Source organism: Miniopterus natalensis, chromosome 5, assembly GCF_054644295.1.
Source record: "Miniopterus natalensis isolate mMinNat1 chromosome 5, mMinNat1.hap1, whole genome shotgun sequence".
NCBI lineage: Eukaryota > Metazoa > Chordata > Mammalia > Chiroptera > Miniopteridae > Miniopterus > Miniopterus natalensis.
Window position 1 is genome coordinate 35,440,969 of NC_142085.1, and position 22,157 is coordinate 35,463,125.

General features: G+C 37.8%; 1 protein-coding gene across 2 annotated transcripts in view; it reads right to left on the reverse strand.

Annotated features, from left to right (window-relative positions):
- COL12A1 (collagen type XII alpha 1 chain) overlaps positions 1–22,157 on the reverse strand; it is a 109,653-nt gene that overhangs the window by 10,197 nt on the left and 77,299 nt on the right. For both annotated transcript variants that reach the window (XM_087817478.1, XM_016207375.2), the window contains exons 48-60: positions 21,382–21,420; positions 21,147–21,285; positions 18,784–18,926; positions 18,269–18,378; positions 14,397–14,546; positions 12,646–12,723; positions 11,208–11,294; positions 9,696–9,749; positions 8,584–8,679; positions 7,328–7,381; positions 6,911–6,964; positions 2,365–2,418; positions 743–814 (exon numbers count right to left, since the gene is read on the reverse strand). In XM_087817478.1, the coding sequence (XP_087673604.1) occupies positions 743–814; positions 2,365–2,418; positions 6,911–6,964; positions 7,328–7,381; positions 8,584–8,679; positions 9,696–9,749; positions 11,208–11,294; positions 12,646–12,723; positions 14,397–14,546; positions 18,269–18,378; positions 18,784–18,926; positions 21,147–21,285; positions 21,382–21,420 (1,130 nt within the window). The remainder of the gene's footprint in view (positions 1–742; positions 815–2,364; positions 2,419–6,910; positions 6,965–7,327; positions 7,382–8,583; positions 8,680–9,695; positions 9,750–11,207; positions 11,295–12,645; positions 12,724–14,396; positions 14,547–18,268; positions 18,379–18,783; positions 18,927–21,146; positions 21,286–21,381; positions 21,421–22,157) is intronic.

Sequence of the window (22,157 nt, forward strand, 5' to 3'; positions counted from 1 at the left end):
CAGAATTCTATTTAGATGAGATCAATTCACACTTCATAAATAAAATAAGGAAGAACTTATAAAGTATGTGAAGCCCAACTGTCATTACAAATACTTCTGGACATTTTAAGAACTTCAAATTCAGTTTTGGAGATGCTAATTTGAAAATACCAGATACACATAATACCATCTCAATGGCTATTTTAACCAAAACACCTGATGACTAAAGGAAAGTTAAACTGGATGTAAATTAGGCAATATAAGAATGTAAAACAGCAGATTAGATCAATCCTTTTAATTCTGGGACTGATGTTCTTAGCATCCTAAAGGAAAGAGAAGAGAGCAAGTGGCTGGCTGGAGGATACTGCCAAAGGGTAACATCTGGACACTACATATGGAAGCACTGTGCACCATCATCATGTATTTTTCTGTGTTAAGCAGCATATGACTCCTAAAAGAAACAGAATCATCCTGCTGACCCAGCTTGGAGCGTTTATGTAGTGCAGAAATATGTGTCTTGGCTCATAATCCCTTTCTCCTTTTAAAGAAACCCTATAACCACAGTTTTCATCCCAGAATATTCTAACTCAGAGAGAAAAACTTTAGAACTAGTACCAAGTTAATTCCATTGGTTTAGCATAATTTCAACAAATGCTTCAAGCACATTACAGCAGAGATAACAAAAATATGCCAGAGCCTTTCAGTCTCCCCACGATTGAAGGCCACAGTGAAATAACTCCAGACATGTAAACTGTCCACTTACTGGTCTGCCATGGTCTCCGGGCTTTCCTGGTTTCCCACTGGGTCCTGTGACTCCTGGAGAGCCTGGGCTTCCCTACAACACACAGGTCAGGAAAGAGAATGTTATGATGAAAGAAAAATCCCATCTAACATAAACTAACAAAGTGGCCAACTTTAAAAGTTTTTAAATGAAACAGCATATAATCACATATCAAGGAAGAGTAAAACCAAATTTTAAGTTAACATAAAGGGGGGGGGGGGAATCCTGAAAATTCCCATTCAATTTTTATTGACTTTACAGCTCTAAAATATATTTTTAGACCATTTGAAAAAATATATACATATATAATCAGTTTTACAATTCACAGACTGTGATCTCAAGAAATAGGTTACAAAGTGAATCTGCAGAAAGCAATTCCTGTTGTTTAGTGTATTTCTATTACCTAACCAGACAACCCAGCAAAAGACAGGAGTGAAAACTTTGGCTGGGAAAGAAATTAAGAAGGTAGCCAGTTTTTTGCTAAATTGGGCATCTTTGTGGCAGAGTCTTCCCCTGTCTGCTGGAAATTGCACTCTCAGCCTAGAAATTCACTTTTCTTTGGTGCATTCTCCACACTTCCATTCTCTCCTGTCATATCAGCACCCTTCACCCCATCAAAACCTTAGAATTTCTCCTTGTTTCTTTTAACACAGCTTTGAGACATTTCAGCCATATTTTAGGAGAATATACAGGGTAGGGCAAAAGGAGGTTGACAGTGGTGAGTACATGAAACAGTTTATTCTTGTATTATTACTTATTAATTATTGTATTATTTTCCATATGAACGACTGCAAGCCTACTTTTGTCCTCCCCTGTATATAATATCTACTAACCAACACATTATGTTCTAAAGCCTAAAATTTCTCTAAAATGAAATAATCAAATTTGGTAAAATAATTAATCCTTTATTTTATCAATTATGCAAATTTTAAGCTCTGTAGTATATACTTTAAATGAAAGTTTACTATACATTAAAACTTCCCTTTACCTGAAAATATATATTAAAAATAAATTAGATTATTTTAGCATATGCTATTGAATCTTCAGATCCTGCCACAAGATATGAAAACCTCCATCATCTCAAACAGTTTAACTGTGATCTCACCTGGAAACAGGTATACAGACGCCACTTTCAAAATCATTGTCTTCAGTATTTTTCCCAAAGATCTTAATTAGATCTTTGGGTAAAACTTCCACAGAATGACTGATAGCTATTCAATAATAAATGTCCTTAAAATTCAAATATCATAGGCCACAGATTCTTTAAATTGTATAACAGAAAGTAACTGGTAAGATCACAAAATTCCACCACTCAATGTGGGGATGGAAGGAACTAAAGCACTAACAGTTAGTGACCAAGTTATTTAGGAATATTTTCCTATTTTTCAAATATAATTTGATGAAACAAAACAAACAAAAAAAACCCTGTATTTTAACACATCTGCTTTCTCTAACCCATTTTGAATTAGGGAAATAAAAACAAACAGCAACACCAATGGTGTACCCTACAGCACAGATGGAATGCACCTCAGAAGCCAGGTTACCAAACTCTTCCCTAGCAAAGTGGGGATGGGGGACAACAATGGAACCCATTCTGTTCTTACCGGTGGCCCAGGTGGACCCCTGGGTCCCATTGCACCATCTTTTCCAGTGAAGCCCTGTTGTAAAAATGAAATTAATTACGGATTAGTGAAATAATGAGAAAATGAAAAGGAAAAATGCTAAACAGGTTGCTAAGCATGAAGGGTGAAGGATTTCACCCAATTTGCTATTTGCAAGTAACCTTGCAATATAAAGACAACTATACACAAAAAAACACCACAAAACTTTCCAATTTAACTTAATGCCTTTTACTAAATAATTAATTTCTATATTCATTCATTTACATAGTTATAAATAAAATCATTTTAAGAGTTAAACTAATCTCTGAAAGAAAGCATTTCTTTCTTGAAGACACTAGCTTTTGCTTTTGTAAGAGAGTAAAGAAATCTAAAGGAAAACTAACCCTTTCCACTGCAAAGTGCATGGCCACAAACTGGCCCAGGAAGGATCAAAATGGGATGGAAGGCATGTTGCTGAGAAAAGCACGTGGTCTCAGGACAGAGGAAGGAGAGGCCAAGCACCCAGCGAGAAAGCTCCTTGCTCGTTCCCTGAGCAATGGCCAGGGCAGGGCTACTGAAGTCTCCACTCCTGGTGACTTTCTCTCCTCCACCCAGAAAGACGTCGCCTCCATGCCGTCTTAACCACCCTCCACTCTAAACAAAGGAAAGCCTCAATCCTTTCTGAACCTTCTTAGTGGCCCCTCTCTCCTCACGTCACAGGAAAGGCAGGCCCGCCTCAGTGCCCGGCTGACTGGGCAGGAGAGGCCCGTCCCAGGAGCGCAGCGCCTCTCCACGCAGCCTCGCTCTTTGGCTCCGGCCCCATCTCCACGCAGCGCCAAATGGCCTCTGCCTGGGTGAGTCACTCTGCTACCCAGCTAACATCCATCCCAACAGCAGGTCTCTGAAATCCAGCCGAGGATTTCTGAGTCAGATCTTTTTTATGGCTGTTGCGTTCCTCTGTCGAAGGAGATGTTTGTCTCACTTTCTGCAGAGAGTGAGAGCGATCATTTCACCCATATTCCTGGATTCCAGCAAAAATCAAGAACATTTGGATAGCTGCCTGCATTAAGTACCCATGCTTCCGTTGATTTTACAACAGGAAGTTTAAATTATTTCTTTAAAATTGTGCTAGGAATATTCCACTATAGGGTCCTGAACGTTTTTTTCAGAAACTTATAGAGATAAAAATTTCAGACTGTTTTCTGGAAGATCTAATCCTGCTTAATGAAAAACAGGCTCCAACTTCATCTGATGTAACATCAGCATTGCTTCTGAGAGCCACTTAAGAAGCAAAACTATGCTGGTAGCATTGTTGTTTGGACAGTTTGAATGGATTTTCTTCCATCTGAGTTTCTCCAAATGCTACATAGAACATGCTTTTCTTTCTTTCTTTCTTTCTTTCTTTCTTTCTTTCTTTCTTTCTTTCTTTCTTTCTTTCTTTCTTTCTTTCTTTCTCTCTCTCTCTCTCTCTCTCTCTCTCTCTCTCTCTCTCTCTCTCTCTCTCTCTCTCTCTTTCTTTCTTTCTTTCTTTCTTTCTTTCTTCTCTATCATATTTCTCAATAACCCTCCTTCAGTCAGCCTAAGAACACTTTCTTTTTCCAGCTTTGAGGCATAATTGACAAAAATATGTATATATTTATGGCGTAGAAGGTGATATTTTGATATATGTGTACATTGTGAAATAATTACCACAATCAAGATAATCACCATAATCATAATTACATCCCCTCACGTTTATTTTTTTAGTGTGCTGAGAACATTTAAGATCTATTCTATTAAGAAATTTCAATATACAATATAGTATTACCAACTATAGTCACTATACTCTACTTTAGATCTCCAGACCTTAACGCATCCTGCATAACTGAAACTTTGTACCCTTGACCAATATCTCCCCACTGCTCCGTTCCATCTGCCCCTGGCAACCACCATTCTACTCTCCCCTTCCCTGAATTCAACTTTGTTTAGATTCCATACATAAATAAAATTATATAGTATTTATCTTTTTGTCTAAGTTGGGATGAAAAGAATTTTATTCTGATGTCCTCAGCAGGGCTACCCATTGAGGCAGCAGCAGAACTTTGTGCTAGAAATTATTCTTAATTTTCAAAGCTGTAGCAGCTATTGTAGCTTTCCCCCCGTGTAAGGGGGGCTGAAGGATCCTATGGTTGTCTTCATAGATGCTCACATATTAGATGCCTGTACATATGGTTCTTTTGTTACTTTCTAACACTCCCCAAAGCTGTGTCTCGTTCTGAAAATCACCCCTGTTGAAGACAACCTATGCATTCTGTTCCTACCAACTCCACCTTAGTAACAACCTTCCTTCCCCACCATGGTCCTTGGGCTTGCTCTCCTGAGCTTTCTTCGTTTCTCTTCCACCACAGGGTTCAAGTTTCTTTTATTTTTTCTTTTTCTTTTTGTTTTTCAGCTAAGATGCCTATACCCAAAGTCTACCTAACTTTCCAAAATTATGTTCCATTAGCACTGTACTATCAGTATTAGTTGTAGAAAACTAAGTGGTGGGTAGGTGCACAAGGCTATTTGGAAAAGAGGGGAATGATTTTCTGAAAAGTCCCCTCACCCTGGGAGACCTAGGTGGCTTCACCACAAAGTTGGATTCTCAGATTAGAATTTGAGTAGAAAAACATAATCCTTCTTACTCCCTCGTTTTTCAGAGCAGATAGTGGTAATGGCTGCCTAACTGCCAGTTCAAAGAGAGCATGTCAGCGGGGTTTGCCCTGGCAACACACTATATCTGCACAAAGCCCACCCTGGGTGGAGGCGATGGGCCCTGTAAGGCCTCAGTAGTAGCAGCAGCAAGTGAGTCAGCCCATCATTTCTTGCATTTTTGCTGTTTTCTAATTGAATAGACTGACTCTTGCAATCTCACTATTGTCCTTTATTTTAAAATAAGAATTCAAAAAAACTAATTCCATCTTCAAGAGTCAGAAAAAATGCACCCACACATACACACACACACACACATACACACACATACTCTCTCTCTCTCCAGGCACCAGACTCCCAAGGAATTTTCTATTTAACCTCTCTCCCCCAAACTCAAAAGTAGGCATTAGAGCAAATAAAATTCATTAGCATATCATCCACCATTTGGTATTATCTGGGCAAATCTCTGCTCCATCTGAATGACCTTCCTCTTCTGTCCAGTGGTGTCTGAGAGGTATTAAAGTCAACAAGCCAATGTTTTCTTTTCTTCTTTTTTTAAAATATATTTTTATTGATTTCAGAGAGAGATGAAAGGAGTGGGAGAGAGAGACATAGAAACTTCAATAATGAGAGTTATTGATCAGCTGCCTCCTGCACGGCCCCTGCCGGGGATGGAGCCCACAACCTGGGCATGTGCCCTGACCGGGAATCAAACAGCGATCTTCTTGATTCTAGGTCGGTGCTCAACCACTGAGCCACGCCGGCCGGACAACAAGCCAATGTTTTCAATGACAGTTATTTCAGTGCTGGCCCTCTCAGATTCTGCTGCTAATCATATGGTTTAACTTTTGATTAGTTAGAATACAGACTATTCTCAGACTGTTTTCTAAACCATAGGATGCTGAAAAGTCATTAGTTCCTTTGTTCTGAGCAACTCTAAATCCTCATTAAAACATTCATGATTTTTTTGCCCTGCTGGGCGTGGCTCAGCAGTTGAGCGTCGACCTAGGATCCAGGCGATCAGGGTTCGATTCCCGGTCAGGGCACATGCCCAGGTTGCGGGCTCGATCCCTAGTCAGGGGCGTGCAGGAGGCAGCCGATCAATGACTCTCTCATCATTGATGTTTCTATCTCTCTCTCTCCCTCTCCTTTCCTCTCTCTGAAATCAATAAAGACATATATCTAAAAAAAATTTTTTTAAAACACACAAAACAAAAAAAAACATTCATGATTTTCTCTGAAAACAAATATTTCTATAATATTGAATAGAGCAGAGAGGCCATGCTTACTGTGCTTCTCATTTACTTACCCTAGAAAGGACTGGATTTCCTGCACTCTTTTTATAATAAGTCAAGAGCAAACCTGAAAGCTGCCACAAATGAGCAAAATTCCTACTAAATGCCAGTTATCTATCCCATCATCAAGGCCTAGAGGTGGTACTGAGTTCTAAAGATGTAGAGAGTAGGTGCTAACTTCATAAAAAGTGTCCTGAAAGTAAAGACTACTCTCAGGGTTACATAAAAGCTGCCTCACAATAAAGATTTTAATTTTAGGATTTAAAACAATTTGGTAGAATTCTTAAATCTCTTGCTAATCAGCTGAAATTCCTTTTATGGGCTTCTTTTTCTAAATCTGATAAATTTTTAAAATTTCCCAAATTAAAACTTCAAAAACTCTCCTCAAGTCCTACCATTTTGTTTCATAGACCTTGAGATTGATCTGATGTTGGCTGGTCCACTGATCATCGATTTTCAGTCCTCCACAACATACGTGAACTCTGCCTTCCAGCCACGCAGATGAATTGTGGCAGGTTCTTAATTAATAAGCAGCAATGTGGTCTCATTTCCAACATAATTAAAGCTTGCCTAGGAAAACTTACCCTATCTCCTGGAGGTCCCATTGGTCCTGGTGGGCCAGGGAGTCCTGGGGTTCCCTACATGAAAAGAAACAAACAAGTGAAACACTAATATTCTTTCTGTGTGGGAAAAGATACTTGTTATTCCCCAAAACACTTTTTTAAGACCGAAAGTTCGGGGGGCTCTGAAAAGAGACAGAAAACTAGAAAGAAGCACAGTGTCAGCCCTATGTTAGGTGTTTAGTCATCAAACAGGTTCCTGAACTGCCAAGCACAGACTTGAAGATGAAGACCAGAGCATGAAATGGAAATAACGCGAAGGACGTAGCCAGGCTTCTGCTCTGCTGCTTAACCTGGCTTCACCTTTTGAGGCAGTACAAAGGCAGCTTTTCAAATAACACTTGACAAGTGAAAGAAAAGGTAACTTCGAGAACAACTCACTGTTCGGCCTGGAAGTCCTGGCTCTCCAGCATCGCCCTTCATCCCTTGGCGACCCTAGAGAAGGCAGCAGGAAAACAGTTCCCAGGCGTTTTACAGAGATTAAGTGAAAACGGAAGACGTGAGTCATCTCCCAACTCTCCATCACTTCATAAATCCAATGTAAGAATATTTTTGAAGGGAGAGGAATAAATAATTTTTTGTATTGATGCTCACTCTTTAAACTACAAATGCCATATTATAATGTGTACATATAATTTTATGGGATAATTTTATAAAATTATGGGATAATCTACCGACTTTAAAAGAACATCATTTAACATAAGGGATTTTCACAGAAATAGAATTTGAAGGGGAAAGGCTATTTTGTGTTTAATATATTTAATTGGGTGCTAATTTGAATAGATATTCAATGAAATGTTCTAAGAAAATACCGTAACTTGGTATTTATTGTTACATGCTTGAAGACACTTGTTACAAAAGCAAAGGTGAATTAATTAAAACTGAGCAACTTAATTTAATAGTAGTAGTAAAAAAATAAAAAGTAAAAGCCCCTAAAACTTTCTTTTGGACATAAGAAGCTAAAAGTAGATGCATTCAACCCTCTTGCGCCTGTTCCTTAACCTGTCTCATTTCTGACTATATCTAATATAAACTTTTTTCTTTAAATGCCAAAAAAACTATCTATCTTCTTAAAAAGGAATTTAGACTTAAATTTAAGAACTATTCCGTTACCATATTCTTATTCATGTACTGTACTTGCTTTATCTTAAGATACAGGAAAAAAGTTCATTAAATAAAATATGAGTCTTAAAAGGTAAGACATCTTTTATAATTCAGATTTGTGTTTGGAACCAAAGGTAAACATTTTATTTAAAAATTTTCAAAGAAGTAGTGACCTAGATAAATAACACAAGCTTGCCTTGAGGTCATTAGGTATTAGAAAAAGACCCCATGGCTGCCACAGATCAAAAGCAACTTCAAAGCTTTCAGGATGTTGAAGAACATATGTATTATTTATTTAAAAAATGTTATAGGTCAAATAAATAGCAGTAATTTTGTCTACACAGTTATATATTATTACATATACTATTTATGTATCTGAAGTCACAGTCATCATAGAAAATCATCTCAATGACTAACTTTGTTGAGTTCTCTGAGAAAACATTAGAATTTGGCAAAACGTAGTAAGAAATGTTTCAATTAGACTTAGTGTTAATCCACCATCCTCATTTAGCAAAGAAAGCCTTTGTGCTTACTTGTTCCCCCGGAATAGAGAGTCCGTTGGGTCCCTGGGGGCCTGGAGGACCCTGGGGGCCTGGAGGACCTGAATCCCCACGAGGGCCAGGGGGCCCCTAAAATACACAAGGAAGAAACAACCACATGGTCATGTAATGCTCAGCCAGTGCTAACATCAGTCAGAAACTTGCCTTCCTAACTCAAAGATACCATCGTATAAGTCTTCATATAAGAACAATTGAAAATGACATAAATTCACAAGAACACTTAAATTTCCAAAAGTCCTATTAGAAGTAGATTTTTTGAAGAAGTAAGATACATTGAATATAATCTGTTCACATATTTACATTCATGTATTCATGAGATCAACGTTCAACTGTTAGTGGATTTGATTTATTTTAAGCTAGTCCTGATTTCTCTTATATTTGGGCTTATTTCTAGAACCAATATGTATATGAATCAAGCAAGGAAAGAATAGATGTCCACTGAGTACATACTCTGTGTTGGAGTTTCTTTGCCATGTGTCAAGGTGGAAGGGGCACAATCTTGGAGTCAGACAGACCTGGGTTAGCATCCCAGCCTCACCCTTTCCTAACTGGGTTAGCTTATCATTAGTGAGATTATGACAAAAGCTACACATTACAGTCATAATATATTCCCCCTCAAAAGCTTGAGTTGTTTCATGGAAGGCCAGTGTGAAACTGGTAAATGGGCCGGTGATCCCCAGTGACCGCACATGTGGCTGCTCGGCCCTTTGTCTGAGACAGGTGTAAAGCAGAGCAGCAGAACAGTTCCCAGCCCTCTCTAGCTCTCTACCTGTGGGGCTCTGCAGCCTGTGGGCTCTTCTGATTGAGACTGGGGCGTCCCCTCTGTTTCCCCATGTTACAGCAGAGCCCACAGGTTCTTCTGCAGATGTTCATGTGTAGTTCCTACAGCAGTGAGGTGCCCTGTACATTCCTTTCTCTGATCCATCATTTTAACATCCAAAGACAAGACAGAGGTAATTATATTGCCTAAGGCACACTAAACATGAACTGACTTGCTCAAGGTCACATACCCCCTTAGTGAAAATTTGAACAACCAGACTTCAACATATAGATAAAAATTTAAATGCACTCCAAAATATACTTACAATTGCCCCATTGATACCTCTTTCACCTCTGGGACCTTTAGCACCAGGTCCTCCCTAAAATACATAGTAAGAGCACATTATAGGGTGAATGTAAGGAAAGTGGGGAAAAGTTGATATATAAAAGTTGTTTTAAGAAGCAGCATATTCTCCAGACAATCAGTACTTCTGCAGTTACTTAGTAAATATTTGAAGTAAATACTTTATATCATACAAATATGTGGGGGAATGGAATTTCAAAACATTGTACATCCCAAGTGTCTAATTTTTACATTCTAAACCTTCTTAATTGTTAACAAATCTTGAAGTTTTATTTGAAAATTTGAGGTTTACTGGGAAAAGCAAGCATTGTTTAAATACAGTAAAGTCAAAAATCAGCTTTGGAATTATATGCATCCATTCCTCAGGGAAAACAATACACAAAAAGAGTCTCTTGAATCTCTCAGAATCTCAGAATACATAATTTAGTAACAGGAATTCAGAGACTACTAAACGAAGAATAAATAAATATGACAGTGAAATCCAGTAATGTTATCTTACAATTAGAGAAAAAAATACCTACTTCTCAAAAGCATCTAAGTCACATTGGGATATAATTTTATTATTACAAATAGAAATCAGGTAAATCATTATTAATAGAAATTATAGTAATTCCAGTGACATTTTGATTTTGTATAGGAGAAGCTGGTTTGTAATAAACCTAAAATCAATTTACATTATTTGCTATAACCCACATGTAGTAAAATTGGTTGTTCTGCCAATCTCTGAGCTGTTCCTATGTTAATTAATGATTTTTTTAAAAAAGGCCAATAGGGTCTAGAGGTATCACTGTCACTTCACAAAATCAGCCGAGCTCAGATGTTGGATTGACTAGAGCAAAGGGCTCCACGTTGATTAATGAGACATATCAGATGTTGGATTGACTAGAGCAAAGGGCTCCACGTTGATTAATGAGACATATCACTGCAATCTTCAATCTTTCGCCTTGTACTTCCTTGGTCTCCCCTCCCCCCATGAATAGACCTAGACATAGTCTTCTCACTCAAGTTACTCTAAACTCCAATACTTTCACCCAGAGTGTATGATATCATCACATATGTAACATCTTCCTATGTTATTCTCATGAGCTGTCTGCTACGTAAGGTACACATATCCTTGATCTAAACAAGTTGTCCTCAGGTCGGGCGCTCAACTGTGGCTCCATAACATACATACAAGAGGCTTTCAGGAGATGTAAGGAATTTTCAAAATCATGTGATTACAGATGGAAATCCATATTCACATCTTTAAGAGAAATGCTCTTGAATACTAAGCCAATTACATTTATTCCTGCATATCTAGAGAAATGTGTTCAAATTTTCTCCTTGAATCACTCCACCAAAACATACCACAAAAGTGGTCTGCAATGTGGCTTGCTCTGTCCCAGAAAACACAGATGGCTAGAAGCATTTATGCAAAGGAATGATTACTCCAAAGCTCTAACAGGAAAAACTAGGACTTTTTCAGTTTCCTTACCGCAGGGCCTGGTGGTCCCGGAGGTCCAACGCTCTCCTGTGTACATGTGCAAGCATTTGGGAGAGCGGGACATTTTGCTTCATCTCTCTGAAATTTTGAAAAGAACACTTACATATGAATTGAGGGTAAAAACGACTTCCCATCCTCACCTCTATTTATCCTGTTTACACAAGGAAATCTGTTTCCCAACTTGCTGAAATAATTTTTTTAGTCGTCATCACAAATAGTCTTACGTTGAATCTTTCTTTGCTCCTTTATGTCTTTATTTTACACTTACTTTAGGAAACCTCACATAACAAAGAAATGTTCACAAAACCACCACTTCGACCACTGGTGATTTAATCCAATTTTCTCTGATCTGGTGTTAGAAAATTGCCCATTTCATGTAGCATAGAATCTGAAGTCCTTCCCATGGCCTATAAGGCCTGACATGCTCTGCCAACCAGCACCCCACCACCTTGGCCGGCTCACTGCCTACCACCTTCTCCATTTACTCTGCTCCAGCCCCGCTGATCTAATTAACGTTTCTCAGATATTAATGGCACATTGTGGCCTTAGGGCCTTTGTATTTACAGCTCCCTCTCGCTCTGGCTCTATTATCCACATTATTTGGATAATACAGCTCTGGTAGCTGATTAGTGTGCATGGTAATGTGTGCATTCTGGAGAAGAAGTGGCTAAGTGCTACTTCCTCTCCTCACTTCATTCAGGTTTCTGCTTAAATCTTACCTTATCACTGAGAGTGGATGGTTCTCACCTGGCTATCTATCCCTTTACCCTGATTTGTTTTTCATCTTAGGACTTTTCGATTGATAACACAGTCTATATCTACTTGTTAATTCTTTCTCTCCCCCTGCCTTTCACTGCTGTTACCCTAGCACATAGAATAGTGCCTGGCTTATAATAGGTGCTCAATTAATATTTGTTGAATAAATAATGAACACTCGTCCTGTGGATGTATGCAGCTTATTGCTTGCCAAATGCTTCAAATCCATCATCAGCATTCAACCTTGTAACCATTACCACTGACACGGATACTATGGCGATGAGTCATTGTCTCAAAAATAAATATGGTTAGTCATAAACTTTAGATATCCAGAGAGGTGAAGGTGTATTCTATAAAATGCTGAGATTTTACAAACAAAAGGGATTTGCGATCAGTGAGTGTATCAAACGTGCTGACTCAGCAGGACTTTTCTAACTATGCATAATCACCCTGGCTGTCGGGGAGAATTTACAGATGGGTCTTATGCATTCCTGGCTCCCGAAGTTAGGGTCACTGGCCAAACTCTGGTAGCTGATTAGTGTGCACAGTAATGCGTGCATTCTGGAGAAGAAGTTGCTGAGTGCTACTTCCTCTCCCAGACCATCAACCTCCGGATGCCCTACTCCCAGGAGAATAATAAAACTGAGACAGGTCTCCATTCCGTTTTACTTACCCTAGAGGGAATATCACAGCATCTGTCTCTACTGGTCCACACTGGACTGCAGACGATATCAAAATTCTGGATTTGGAACTGCAAACAACCAACAACATTAGCTAAAGATGCATGAGAAACATTTTATATTAACGTTTCCACATTTTAACCTTTCCCAACTTCTCACATAGGCTGTCTCAAGGTACAAGCCCTTGAGAGCACTGGGAGCCTTACTTCATAAGGAAAGAACATAAATGCCTGTGCCTAAGAGAAAAAGACAAGAAAGCAAATGCATGTGTGAAAATTCCCACTTCTGATTCACTTCCTTGGCTAAAATGAAATGTTTGATTGAGTTTTGTTTTTTAAAGAGAACATTAACTTCTTTATTTAATTGAGAATTTATTTATTTAAGAATTTGAAAACAATGCACATTTTAATCAATTTTAAGAGTCTATCCTTGTAGAAAAGTAAAATTTCAAAATCCATTCTGCATTTGTTCTAAACTTGATGCTTTTTTTCATAAATTCTTACCTAGAGGCTGACTAATAATTTTTATGACTATTTCAATATAGGATACCTTCCCTTGGTATTTGCAGAGGGATTGGTTCCAGGACCCCCAGGGATACCAAAATCCAAAGATGCTCAAAGCATTTATAGAAAATAACCTAACATTTGCCTATAACCGACACACATCCTCCAATACTTTAAATCATCTCTTGGTTATTTGTAATACCTAATACAATGTAAATTCTATGTAAATAATTGTTATACTGCATTGCTTAGGGTGACATTCTGGAATTTTTTTTTCAGTCCTCAGTTGAATCCACATAATCCTCGGATACAGAAGGCCAACTGTATATGCTTCCTATCTTCCTACATTTAAAAAATTAAACTCTTTTAATAAAAAGGAAAAGGTTGTTTACATATAACTATTATAACTCTGACATAGTTGTTCTATTTAAATATTACATACTCTGAATTTTAATCACAATTACATGAAACCTGCACTTATTGCTTTTACACTGTGGAATAAAAACTTCACTTTAGAATCTAGAAGAAAATTCTGTCTATGGAAGAAAGCTAAATCAAGTAAATGTAATTCTAAAAAAAAATAATAGAAGCCAAAGATAGTAGACTTGCTTTTAGAACTCTGTGATTATTGATCGACATTTACTATGAACTGAAAGGTTCACACAGCCTGGTGCAGTGAACAGGTCCACTTAAAGCTGTGTCACTGGAAAGCACAGTAAACAGGGCTGGCGGGCTCCTGCCTCGGCCGCGCCCGCGAGCCTGCCGCTCACGCGGGCAGCTGGCCGCTTGGCCACGCGGACCCCCGGGGGCAGAGGCGGCTCCTCTGCGAGGAGCACGGGCCCCAGGGATGGGCGCAGCCAAGGTCCACAAATGCTTCATGTCCTCGCTGCACAAATTTGTATTAGCAGTTACTCTCTTTGAAGAATAAAAAATGAATTATTTTAGATTTCACTGATTATCCTGGCAGCGATTTGTGCTGCACTCTCCAATTTGAGCCCGTTTCAAGATGACGACATGATGTTCTCTGTTGCCCTGACATCTTATTTTGTTTTTAGCAATAAAGCATATTATTATGCTCTGTCAGTAGCATATTTTCTGAATGTAACTTTTCCAATGTTTCAATTTGAACAAGAAATTTAACAATTTAAAACTCACTGAGAAAAAAATGTTGCCTCTTACTTAAAATATGCCATTTCAATCTTAACACAAGGTACCAAGAAAAATAAAACTCTGTTACTTACTGTGGCTGATTTCCTCTCCCCTTTCAGTAGTTTTCCAAGAATTTCATAACCATCCGTTGTGATATTCCCAGCTTCCTTGATGTCTTTTTCTATAATTTCATAGCAGTCGACGTAAATCTTAACACTTTTTGAGGTCACTACGATATGAACCTAAAAAGATCGTTTGTTTCCATTATAAATTTTCTAGCACCAAAAAATTGGCTGACTTCTTCATATTTCAGATTACAGGTTTAAAAACGGGTTCTTTAAGCTATTCTCATTCCAAATGAAGCGTCTTAGACTAAAAATCCAAGACCAGGTTGCAGTGGCACGTCCCTTATTAACATCAAATGAAACGGCGCATATAACCTCTCTAGGCCTCAGTTTCCTTCAGCCATGTATACATGCGACATTTCTTATTTTCCCACCATATACTGTTACTGCGATGACCAGAGATAATGTAGTAGATGAGATGACTCGTAAACTATAAAGAACTATTCAAATACCAGTTAGTAAATCAATAGTATGTTATTATAGCCAGTAAAAAGGAGCCTAGAATGTCTGTCTTCCACAGACTTTGCTAAATTGAAATTTTAATTTATTTCCTTTTTATTATTTATTGATTTGAGAGGGAGAGAGGGAGAGGGAAAAGGGGAGAGAGAGAGAGGCATCAACATCAATTTGTTCTACTTTGTGCATTTGTTGGTGTATCAGACGACACTCTAACCAACTGAGCTACCTGGCCAGGGCTACTTTATTTCTTAATCTGTCAGAAAGAACTTGCACATCACATAAATACCTAACAGAGTAAGAACTGACATATGTCTTCTATAGCGATTCAGCTCTGGAAATCAATAGGTTCAAGATTCCATTTCCTTATAAGTAAAAAATCTTATGTCGATTTACTTTTTCTCTGATACAAAAGACACTAGGAATCTTAAGAAACCTATTAGTACAGATAATTAATAAAACATTTGTATTTCAACAATGTAAAGAATGGTTTCAGGTAATCTTTGAGTTTATAGTTTTGCCGATAGTTTCCACCTATCACAGCGCAAATACTTAAGTAAGCACTTAGTGATTATTTTGAAAAGTTTGGCTCCAAGTTAAAAGAAACAGAAGTTCCCTTAAATGCTTTGAGTCAATAAACATAAGAACAATCTCTAGAGGTTTTTTTAAACAGTAGTTATTTTTCCCACAGAGAATCACCACCAAAACACTAATGTAGTGTGTCTGTAAGTGGTAAATATGAATTACATATTGCATTTATATAAAAGCAATACATAGCTTACTAAAAATAAAGAAACTTTAAATGCCCACAGCACAGTCATCTAACATTGAATTCAAGAACACCATCATAGAAGCATTCCCAAGACATTTATTATCTAATAAGAACTAAAACTTTTTTTTTTTGCTTAATCCCTTCACCCTTTTGGACACAGACAATGGTATAGTGATTGCAGAGGGAAGGAGGGGAGAGAAGAGGTAGTAGAAGAAAAGGGGGAGATAAATGGTGATGGAAGGAGACTAGACTTGGGGCGATAAACACACAATACGATATGCAGATGATGTAGTGTAGAGCTGTATACCTGAAACCTGTGTAATTTTATTAACCAATAAATTCAATTAAAAAAATTTTAAAAGAACTAAAACTTATTTGTTGGCTCTTCTATGAACAATCTCAGAAGCAAATATTGCAAAGAATTTGAAAAAATTATTGTATCCAGAAGAATTATTTCAAAGTCAAAACTTTTAATTTGTAACAAAATTATCCCAAATACACTGGTCATTCAAGGCCAACCATATGAAACACATGTTAAAAACATATTTTGCTACAATCTCTTCCATATGTTTTATTGCATTTAAACACATGTATAATTACATTTCACAGTGGGCTCTTCATCTGTAGACCATTGTCCTAAGTGCTTCGGCACTATTTCCAAACTGTGAAATATTGTTGGTCACAGACCAGCAGAAAGAAATAGGAACACTCTTGTCAACTCATCTTCCGTCCCAAGCTCTGCCATTCCTTAAAACTTAATTTCCATCTATTCAACTTTTTCCTCTTACTATAAATTTCTCACTTGGATATATGTCATCTGTTACAATAGACTAGAGACACAAAAAAACTTTTCAAGAGAATTTGCAAGAAGCCATAGCTGTCTGCCATTCCCTGCTTAAGCTCTTTTGCCCATCCCCTCTTTCCCAAGGGCCCCCTGAGTGTCACTGTCACTCATGTCCTGCTTTGGGGATACTTACTACTCATTATCCCAAGGACTGAAGGACTTCAGTTCCCAGATTCGGTAGAAAAGGAAAGAAGGTTTGAATCCTCGAATCAATAAAGAATGTAAACAGCCAATAGTGGTTGAACTTGGTACTTGAGTTGACAGAATAAATAAGTGTAGGTTAAAAGAATTAGAGAACTTGAGAAGAGAACAGAGTTTAGGAGAAGAAAATCTTAAGAATACAAATACCTTTTTATAAAGGCAAATAAAGAAGGAATGCCCAAAAGTAATTATCTTGATTTGCAATACTTGACTGTAGACCTCTGCAAAATATTGCCTTTTTTTTCTCTCAAGTAAAATGAAGAATTCAGTGAAAGTTTGAAATGATTACCAGTTGGTTAGCAGAAAATTAAATTTCTAATATCTTCAGTAGGTATGGAAGGAAAAATAAAACAGTCCTTTTTAGCAAGTTATTCAAATGTAAGTTTAACAGGTGTATCAATGAGCCTAAAAAGTTTGTTAAGTACTTTGCCAGATTCAACATCTAATACCAGATAAGGAGCAGTTGAAGCTGGTAATATTTGTCAAACGACAGTTTGCTTTCCCAGTGAGGCATTTATTTCACTGCACTTCACCATGAGAGTCAATAAACTGTTGACTTTATGCTCAACATGTGCCATTATGCTCAAAGACCTTTGTTTTCCTTCATTGCATTTTGCTTCTCACTAATGTGCACATCATGAAGCCTCGTCAAGCTTCATGAGAAGTGTCTCTTGCCATCCTTACCAAGAATTTAATTCATGAATAAGAAAAACATTCTGGAGAGAAGCCAAGTTCTTAGGAAGAGAATCAGCAAGAATACAGCTAAATCTACTCAAACACAGAAAAGGTCTTCAGTTTTCACTTGAGAATCAGATTGAACTGGAAATATTTGTCTTCTATGTATGGGACTAGCTGTCTGACTGTCATGCTAGAGAAATTTTAGGCGACTTGTGCAACCAGAGGTATTCCTCCTGCTAACCCAGTGGATGAAGAAATACTATTAAAAAGTCCATCCCTAACCTAGATTGTTCTTTTCCTTTCTAATATTCTGAATTTCAGTACTCTTGTCAATTAATCATCTTTTAAGAGCCTTATAAGAAGTCTCTATTATCCTTGGATGTTGAAATACAAAAAAAATTAAGATCAACAAAAACAGACAATCCCATAAGAATGCATCTTAAAACTTTCAATAAGATATTTTAGAAAATTCATAAGTGTGTTCATGTAAGTGTTAATCATATAAACATTTATCTTTATTATTTTGGTATATAATGATAACTTTTATACTGGCATGTCTGTAAATTTACAATAAACAAGCAAGCAGAAGCACTTCTATAAAATAATAATTCCATCAATTAAAATATAATCAAAAAAATTAAGCTTTGGAAATGAAATGATGTAATGGTTCATAATAAAATAGTAGATAGAAAAAAACAGGCATTCATTGTTATGTATACCCCATGATTCGAATTTTTAAAAGATATTAACATAAGATTTTATTTTTAAAAGATATATATGATAGTTATGTTTCTACCAAGTTAGCATAACATTTTAACAAATAATAAAATTAATTAAAAATTTTAAGTCATATTCTTTTTTCTATAAATAACTAGATAATATTTTTACCTTATGAAAACTTCCATAAAATAATGACTTCACTTCTTCTGTGTCAAATGTAACAGTTTGCACCTCACCTCTTGTATCCTTGTTAAAGAATGATAATGTCTTGCTAGAAGCTGTAATTAACACATAATTGTTACTAAATCACATGCATGGTATACTTTATATTGAAAGTACTAACAGATGATTCTTTTTGGTGAGGTGTCTAAAAAATTCAATGGTTTTAGTTGAGATAAAACAATTAGAATATTTACTAATAAGTTCTATTTTAAGAACTTTAAACATAAAAGCATATATCAAGTAAATATATACAGGGTGGGGCGACCATAGGTTTACAGTTGTTTGTATGGAAAATAATACAATAATTAATAAATAATAATACAATAATAACTGTTTTGTGTACTCACAACCGTAAACCTACTTTTGCCCCACTCTGCCTATTCAGAAGTTCTTTAAGAAAAAAGAGAAAATATAATCAAAATGTGTACACATGTGCCTTAAAATCAGATAAAAATCCTTACGATCTGCAATCACTCCAACTTGTGGCTTGTAGTCTCTGTCTGTGATTTGCCAAATTGCAAAAGGGTCACTGGGGGTTTCTGGGAGGAGTCTGAACAATAGTATAATCGTGTAAGAAGGAGGGAGTCCATTTGGGTGTAGATCTCTGTAGGATAAAACACATAAATGAATTAATTAATAAGGGTTTCTTGTCAGAAACAGAGAATATTTTAAATCTTTGGGCCATAATCTCATTATGGGTAGTCTTAGAAGTCATTTATAATAATCTGGCAACATGTTAGAAGGAGAAAATTTAGGAAAGACATCAAAAGAACAAGCACTAAAGGTCCATTATGTAAGTAGTAATAGATTATTTCTAATCTGATAAAGTCACAAGAGTCTGGGAAATTCACAAGTGGCCTTTTGTCCTAATAATTAATTTTTTCTAGACACATAAACGATTGTAAAATTACATAATAATTTTAAAGTGATAAGCGTTATATCTATGGATGCAATTTCAAGAGAATAAATCTCACTAGTGTCAGGGGTATGAGGTCACAAGATGGCTTAAGGTTTTAATTTCTCCCTCGCTTTCTCCAACAGTTTTCACACTTCCAAATTTCTTCCTTGAAAAAAAAATAGCTCAAATAATCTCCAGAAGCTCACATGTTCCCCAAAATAAAACCAGTCATAAATGTTGAAGTCATGTACATGTGCAAACATTTAGTGGTAAGACAAGGATAGAATTCAATTAAAAGGAAATGTTTCTTTGCTCTAAGGCTGTTAGACACAGAAAAATGTGGCTCCATGTGGCCTCCAAGAACTGAGTCCATCGTTATTCAAGGGAATCACTGAAGGAAAACTGATGGTTTTCTGTCTGAGACCATTTAATTAATAAGGGTTTCTCATCAGAAACAGAGAATATTTTAAATCTTTGGACCATAATCTCATTATGGGTAGTCTTAGAAGTCATTTATAATAATCTGGCAACATGTTAGAAGGAGAAACTTTAGGAAAGACATCAAAAGAACAAGCACTAAAGGCCTTTTTTCTACCTTTAGAAATAAAGTGATAAACGTTTTAAAGTGATGAACCTTATATCTATGGATATATCTGACATATATATATATCTTTAGAAATAAAGGTAGAAAAAAGGCCTTGATCACTAACTCTTCAACAGAGAAGCTATTCTTCCATGAATTTTGACAGAGGGCCCAGTGTCTCTTGAGGTTTCCAGTCCTTGCACCACACCACTGGTGCTCCTGGAATATAATGCTGCCCTGCTTCTTAAAACACGTGTCTGGGCAAGTTAGAATAATAGTTTGTGTGTCTTCAAAAACCTACTATCTTCATAATATCCCATGTTAAAAATAATATCTTCTCTGTATTAATTGATGTCTAACCTTGCCCAATTTTCTTCCTCTTTCTCAGTCAACGAGTGAAAAAAAAATTGAATTGCACTGGCGCTCCTTTGGGCCATGAGCCTGACACTCGGGCGGGCTGTCAGGGGGTGAAAGGTGGGTGCCGACCTCGAGGGGCCTGGGAGCTCAGCACAGGGCTGGAAGGTTCACTGAGACAACTAACACCGGGGCCCAGTGTGGCTGACCATCCAAGTCAGGAACTCACGGTGCGGCCAAACTACAATACCATCTCTGCTTCCTTAAAAGAAACCAGTTTCGGTTTTAGTCTGAATTTTCCGTCAGCTTTCCCAGAGCGTTTCGAATTTCAGGCAGCATTTTCTGACCCTGTGCTAAGTTACTGGAAGCTTTATTTCTTCATATTCTTTTCTCCCCCTAAGTTGCCAAACGCATACTTCTCAAGATTAAAATGTTTTCATTCTAATGAATAAAAAATACATGGTCTGGTTATCGGTCCCAGGTGCAAACTCTCCTGGAGTAAAATAGCATCTAGAGCTAGCAGCAGAGCGCCAGGGCCTCGCGGGCAGGCTGCGCGCGGCCTCTCGTCTCCGAGGGCCCGAGGCGCCCAGAAGGACGTGGCCCTCCTCCCGCACTCACGGCACCGGCCCCCTGCCCCACAGGGGGAAACCTTCCCAATAACAAGCTGCCTTCCTGTTTCAGCAGCTCCTTAGACAAAGCAGAGCTGCGATCCCAGCCTTAGACTCAGAGGGGCCAGGAACCCACAGGGCTGCAGAGCCAGCAGGAGATTCCAGGTGCGAGAAGAGCACGGCTGGAGTCTCCGTCTCCTGGGCGACCTGCTGGGAGACACTTCACCCAAACGTATTTAAGGAAATGAAGCTAGGTCATCCCTGAGGAGTCTTCTGACAAATCTAAAGTTCCAGGATTCCAAGAAGTCAGCAAAGATTCCAAGAGCCTCAAAAAACGCCTGGCCCATTATGAGCAAGCGAAGCTCCTGTGGTCGCACTTACGCGGTCGGCTGGTTCACAAAGGCGTTCTTCTGAAGCCTGTAGGAGGAGTGGCTGGGGAAAGACCCTGACTCCAAAGACACTCCTTGGACCGAAGCAAAATTCTTCTCCGTCAGGTTGTACGCTTCAAGCATCTTAAAGCCTTTACATTAGAAGAGAAAATATTGAAGTGAGGTCATTTACATTACTTTATTGCTTAGATCCAGAAATAAAATTAGCCCAAGTTTGTCAATCTTACCTGGTGAGGTGTAGCCATCCAAATAAATGAGAGGACAACCTGCAAAATACAGTGTTCTATAAGTATGATTCACCAACATAATACGCAAACAGTGTATATGGACAGAAAGTAGCTACATACGTATATCAAGTAATGAAATTGCTCACACGTTTATAAAAACAAACATCGATCTAATCGTTTATAACTGATTTCCTGTACACTTCCCATGCGTAGGAGAAATTATACTATTGGCCAGTGTTAACAATGTTTTATGAACGATCTCCAGTCCAGTTAGAATTCAACAATGTTCTTAAGACTAGTAAAATACAATTAAAGGGGGGAAAATTCAGATGTTTTACAATAGATCAAAGAACTTTTTTTTATTCAGGGAGTTTCAGATTTCTGCAAAAGCAAGAAGAGCTTGCCCTTATCCAACCTTCTTCTCTTCTCTGCCACTCCCCAGAGCCTCATGCTACCTACCAAACATCTGGTAACAATGACAAGTGTCCAGTAGTTTTCATCCGTGGCCCCACGGAGGCAGGGTTACCAGAAAGTGGCTTTCAGGACCACCAGGAGTGGAAGTGAGACAACTGTAGCTCCCTACCCACCTTTCACCGGTACGGCTCCTTTCCGAGCTTCAAGATCAGTGTTCATAGTAAAGCACTGACCATGGTTGACTGTTGCCACCTCTCCCAGAGTTCTAAGGTTCTAATATAATGTTTAATAGGGGAAAATGTAACACTTGTAAAGCATAGCCCTGCCTAGGATCAAGAGTCTAGACTAACCACATAAATGTC